Source organism: Gobio gobio (assembly GCF_949357685.1).
Source record: "Gobio gobio genome assembly, chromosome: 23".
Classification (NCBI taxonomy): domain Eukaryota; kingdom Metazoa; phylum Chordata; class Actinopteri; order Cypriniformes; family Gobionidae; genus Gobio; species Gobio gobio.
The window spans coordinates 31,210,360-31,216,077 of NC_137119.1; the positions used below are offsets into that span (position 1 = coordinate 31,210,360).

The following is a 5,718-nucleotide window of genomic DNA, read 5'->3' on the forward strand; positions in this document are numbered from 1 at the left end:
CCTCTGAGGTGTGGCCTCTTTCCTTCAGCCTCTGAGACAGACACTCTGTTTGAGACACACACACAGACACACACACACACACACACACATACAATGTAATTAAAGAACTGATGGACTAATGTCAGACTTTAAATAAAAAAAATTACTGATTGGGACAATTACCAATTAACGTCATGCATTGAAATAATATGGCACAGTGACTTTACTTGTTACTGTGCGTTCACACCGCCGCCGGCGAGAACGTCAAAGTGGCCGGAAGTCATTCATTCTCAATGGGAGCCCGGCGGCGAGAGCCGCGAGAGCGGCGCGGTGCGTCTTGGACGATTTGGGCATCGAGGAGAGTTGAAATCAGGTCAACTTTATGGTAATGAGCTATGACGCGGTTCGGCGGCAACCAATGGGAATGTAGAAGTGCTCCGCTTGAGAGGATTCTAGAGAACGCAGCGCTGTAAACTTTGGTTCCGACCACATTAGTTCCCAAGCAAAATAGAGAGAGGTTGATCACTGCTGGTGCGGCGGGTTTGATAAGAAGATGCGCAACATTATTTACACACCACACAAATGGCTTTTAATTGGTTTATTTCTTTAGCAAACATGTTACTATAATTGTTAAGTTCTTTCCATCGATCTGCTTTTTTTAAACTTTCACATTTAAATGATTTCATGAGGTTATATTATACGGTTATACCCTGTCTGCGGTCAGTCTGCACAAACGCCGATCAACATGAGTGTTTGCTTTGCAGCCCCTTTAAATGCCGTTTTAAAAAAGACCAAGCATTCGATCTACGTCAGAGCGGCAGCGCGTCCACAAATCTCTCTACAGCGTCGATGGCAGGGCGGCCAGAGCGAAGTTTGACGCTCTCGCCGGCGGCGGTGTGAACGCACAGATATGATGTCATGAGCAATCCAGTTCTTTATCATTTGTAAATGTAAAGTTGGCATGAAACGGAAATTTCTTTCCTTCTTATGAATAAGAAATTATTACAAGATTAGATTGTTATAGTCAAGAGTTACAACATAAATTAGCTACATTCCAGTGGAGCCTTGGTTGTGCTGTACCACAGATGACAAAACCTTCTGAAGGCACTCAATGTATCTGTTGAAAGCAGATTTTTCAGCTGATTGGACCAGGAAAGTCATGAAATAAGGGCCCGGTATCACAGACAGGGCTTAGATTAAGCCAGGATTAGGCCTTAGTTCAATTAGGATATTTAAGTAACTTTTATAAACGTGCCCAAGAAAAAAACATTACTGGTGTGCATCTTGAGACAAAAAAATGCAACTGACATATTTTAAGATTTGTCAGTGCAAGATTCTTTCAGTTAAAATAGCTCAAACATGCATTTTAGCTTAAGCATTGTCTGTGAAACCGGGGGAAGATGTTTCCGGGAAGAAACACTTCATATTATATAACATAAGTATATAACAGGGATGTTCAATCCTGCTCCTGGAGGACCCAAATTAAACACACCTGAACCAGCTACTCAAACAGCTCATTTTAGGCACAGAAACTTCAAGGAAGGTGTGTTGGGACAAGTTGGAGCTAAATTCTGCAGGGCAGAGGCCCTCTAGGATGGAGTTTGGACACCCCTGGTACATAATAATACTGCATATGCTGCTGTGTCATCCACACCAATTACAAAAACCAAATGTAATAAATAATTTTAGCCTTTAAAGGGACTGAATGCCTTGTACAATAAAAAATATTGTTGCTAGCTTTGACAGTTTTACCTTTGATAGCGGACACCTTTTCTGGAGTCAGAGGTGGTTTTGCCTCAGCAGCTTTTTTAGCGTTGCATTTCATGCCGGTCACGCTCCTCTGTTTGAGGACCGTGGTACCCCAAATAATGACAGCCAGGCTCTTACAGAATTTTGAGTCACCCTCAACTTTCCTCACAATGTCCCATTTTTCTGTGGGTATCATGACTCCATGTCCTAGATCCTGAAAACAAAAACACATTACTATGCAGAATAAGACAATTCGGTAACACTTTATAGTAACTCACGCTATGAATCATTAGTTAAGCATTAGAAAAATAGTCAATTCATCATTTATAAAGCATTAACTGACATTAAAACAAGAAATGCAAAAAAGTGCTGCGCGGGGTTCAAGTTCTTATCTAGGTGCTCTTTGGATGTAAGGGATGATTCAGCTCATAATCATTAATAACAATCTAAGGCACACGAATATTATTGAAGAAATATAAAAAGCCTTTATTTCATCATGGCTTTAGTATTTTAAAAACAGGTGACAAGTACTGGACAGAACAGAAGGTAAGAGATGCGCGGATCAGCTCCAACGTCAACTGAATCCACGGCCAAAAACAAATCATCCACCTGTCGCCCAACCGCACAAATCATTTTCTCTGATTTAGATTTCCATACCCACCCACAACCAATCATCAAATTACAATTATTCTTATGTGTTAAGCATGATGATATGGTAAATGGATCATCACCTTCAGCGGACACGGCAAAGCCAGAGCTGGATCGCGCATCTCTAATGGTAACATAATACACTGACATAATACATAATACGCTCCTTTTAAATTTATTTAAAACAAAAGTTATTTGACAAAATGTAACTTTCTTAATGGCATAAACGCAGGCTTTACTTCCTTGAAACTTAAACTGGAATGTCACGGTTTCTGTCACTTAATATTTACGTCATTAATGATTTATCATATCCACCCGTGACCCACCCGCAATATATCAGAATGTTAAGCTTGGTACATCCTCCACAAGAACAAAGAAATGTGTTCATTTTCTCACTTTCTGGTTCAAAGCAGGTGCCGAACAGGTGTTGTTTCTCCGCATTAACCCCACCCACTTTAAATTCTGACCAATCACACAATAGTTCTCGGACACCCACAAGAAAAAAGTTCTGCTCAGATGATGTGTTGAGAACGAGCTGCGAGAACTCCCAAATCAGGTAAATTATGTAATTTTGTTCTCGCAGCCCTGGGAGTGAGAATTTTTTTCTCTGTTCTTGCGGAGTAGGTAATGGCCTTTATTTTTTATTACTGACCCGTCCACTCCGAAGATTAGCCGCAGCTAGCTCCTCTGCTGGTTCTTCTGGACCATGAACTTGATGCTGTGGGTGTGGAGTGTGGTCTGCAGAAGAGGTCTGTGGTTCCTTTTGTGTTACTGTAATATCAGATAAAGTAATACTTTTATTTTTGTTGCCAACAAAGGGGACAAAAAATCATTTAAAAAAAAAGAATTAGTCATGCATTTAAAATTAATAGCCAAACAGTTTGGAAATGCTCACTTTTGGGTATTATGGCTGTTTGCTCATCTGCTGGTTTTTCTGGACCATGAAATGGCTGCTGTGAGAGTGGAGTGTGGACTGCAGAAGAGGTCTCGTTTTGCCTTACTGTAATAGGATATTAAGCATCACTTTTATTAGTTTTGTTGCAAAAAAAAAAAAAAAATTGCACGCTATAAGTTGCAATTAAAAGTGTCCAATTGTTTCTAAGAACCATCTATGTTAAATTAATGGCTAAACAGTCAGAAAATGCTCACTTTTTTTGTTTAGGAAGAGCTCCTCTTGGAGATGCAGGTTTAACCTCCTTAGTTGCTGCAGTTCAGCCTTCATGTCCCTTTTCTCTTCTTTTAAACATTTTATTTTTTTCTCATTTTCTTCATTTGCTATCTCCTCCTCTCGCATCCTTTTTTTGACGTTGAAGTATTTTTCTTGTAGTTCCTTGTGAACAGCCATAGGGACATGTTCCACGTGTGCTTCAAAGCTGCTCTGGACAACCTTTTTCTTTTCTTTTAGGATTTCCATTAAAGTCTTCTTTTTTTGTGTGTTTTGGACTGCTGCCTTTTTTTTTGTTCTGTCATTTGTCTTGTCACACTTTAAAAAACAGAAAATAATAACTCAATGTCCAATTCTCACAAAAAGTCAAATACTCATATTATATACAGATTGTGACATTTGAAACAAATTGACACTATCTTTATCCAATCTTACTGTAATAATGCTGTATATAATTCTATATTTTGTTATTGCATTTTCGTTTTTTTTGTCATTGTGTCCCAATAGAGTGCAACAGTCGGGGTTTGAAAATTAAAACCCATAGGGAAATCGATTTTTAATTATAACTTATAAACCATTAAAAACAGCCCTACTGTGAGTTGAGGTTGTTTATAATTGTATATGCTTCTGTTGAAGTTGGTAGCCTGCATTATTTCAACTTAGTTTTAAGTTCTTGTTTCCATTTGTTTAATTTCAAGATCTGAGGTGAATTATCCATTGTTGCTTTTAGTAAGACATAGCTGGGAGCACTAAATGATATTCAAAGTCACATTACACGCTTTTAACATTAAATAAAGCACATAAACATTACCTGAGATTATGTTTTATGTTGTTGTTGTTCAGCCGCGACGTCGCAGAAATAGAAACCGTTTCTAAAATAGATTCATCGCATGTCGTCGTCGCGGCTGGTTAGGACACGGTGCTCATGAAAAATGGAAAATATACCTTTTATCACGTATCGCGGCGCGTGTAGTTAGGACACGGTGTTATTAGAGATTACGTAATGTGTGGCGCATCGCAGAGCAGTACAAGACAAGCATTTGAGGTTAAAAAGTTTTTTTTAGAAAATGGATGCTAGATAAGACTCTTATTCCTTGTCTGGGAAAAAAATTGGAAATGTTCGCTTTTGATTTTGAGAATGTTTTAAAATTCCCTATGGGAAAAACTAATGGAAAACTATGTTCAGAATAGGGCTGTCACTAACAATTATTTTGTTAATAGAGAAATCAGTGAATTATTTTTACAATTACTCGCGTGATTGGATAATTTATGTGGTAATAAAAAAAGACCTAAGCAAAGAGCTAAACTAGTAGAACCAACACTGCTGAATAACTGGGCAGCACTATCAATAAAGATATGCATCAAATAACTTACAGATGGATTCATGGAGCTTTTAGAGAATGAACAGTCTTCCTCATCACTGTCGAGTGGGGGTATCGAGATTCTCTCACGCGTCAATTCCTCTTCAGATTCTGATGAATAGAAGAAACTAAATACAAGTAACAACAAACCAACAATAAAATCTAAAAAATACACAAAATAACTACAGTTCTTTGTCAGACAGTTACCAAGTTAGATGCTAGTGGTTGTTATCATAATCTTTTGTAGCAGGGACTGTAATGCCACATATGTTTCTAGCAGTACAACAGATTTTGTACAAGAATATACTTAAAATACATTTAGGAGGTAGAGTGTAGCTTTAAAAGCCTACCAGCCAATTTTAATATTTGTGCTCTGAAGTATCGTCCCTGGTCCTCTGGGGATTTTTTCCATAAAATATAATATTTTTTTTTCTTTTCAAAATCATTTGTAGTCTTTGGACAGAAGCCTTGTATGTAGTCAAAGGGCACTATCTGCCGGATGTTGTCATCCAGAAAACGGACATAGGCAAACATTCTAACAAACAAAACAAATAACAATTAATAAAAACATTTAACATAGATTAATTTGCATTAACAACACAGAAAATCTTTGTAAATAATTACCTTAACAGCCAAGCTTGCTCTCTTGTTTCACTAGAATGCAAATTACAAGCAAAATGTAAAAAAAGTAAAATTAAACAAAGATACAAAGAATTGAATAAATAGACATTTCATTATGTTTATCTAACAGTACTATTCAAGTAATATATAAACTGAAATTGAATAATAAAACGCACATTGGCCTAAATCAAGTCA

At 37.5% G+C, this 5,718-nt stretch overlaps 1 protein-coding gene across 1 annotated transcript in view; it reads right to left on the bottom strand.

The window, feature by feature from the left end:
• LOC307120042 (uncharacterized protein) overlaps nt 1–5,008 on the bottom strand; it is an 8,174-nt gene extending 3,166 nt beyond the window's left edge. Inside the window, exons 1-6 of the mRNA XM_079806869.1 lie at nt 4,916–5,008; nt 3,526–3,859; nt 3,272–3,376; nt 3,029–3,147; nt 1,732–1,942; nt 1–45 (exon numbers count right to left, since the gene is read on the bottom strand). The exon at nt 1–45 is cut by the window's left edge and continues 81 nt beyond it. Coding sequence (XP_079662995.1) covers nt 1–45; nt 1,732–1,942; nt 3,029–3,147; nt 3,272–3,376; nt 3,526–3,859; nt 4,916–4,927 — 826 coding nt within the window. The 5' untranslated portion in view covers nt 4,928–5,008. The remainder of the gene's footprint in view (nt 46–1,731; nt 1,943–3,028; nt 3,148–3,271; nt 3,377–3,525; nt 3,860–4,915) is intronic.
• Nucleotides 5,009–5,718: the final 710 nt, after the last annotated feature.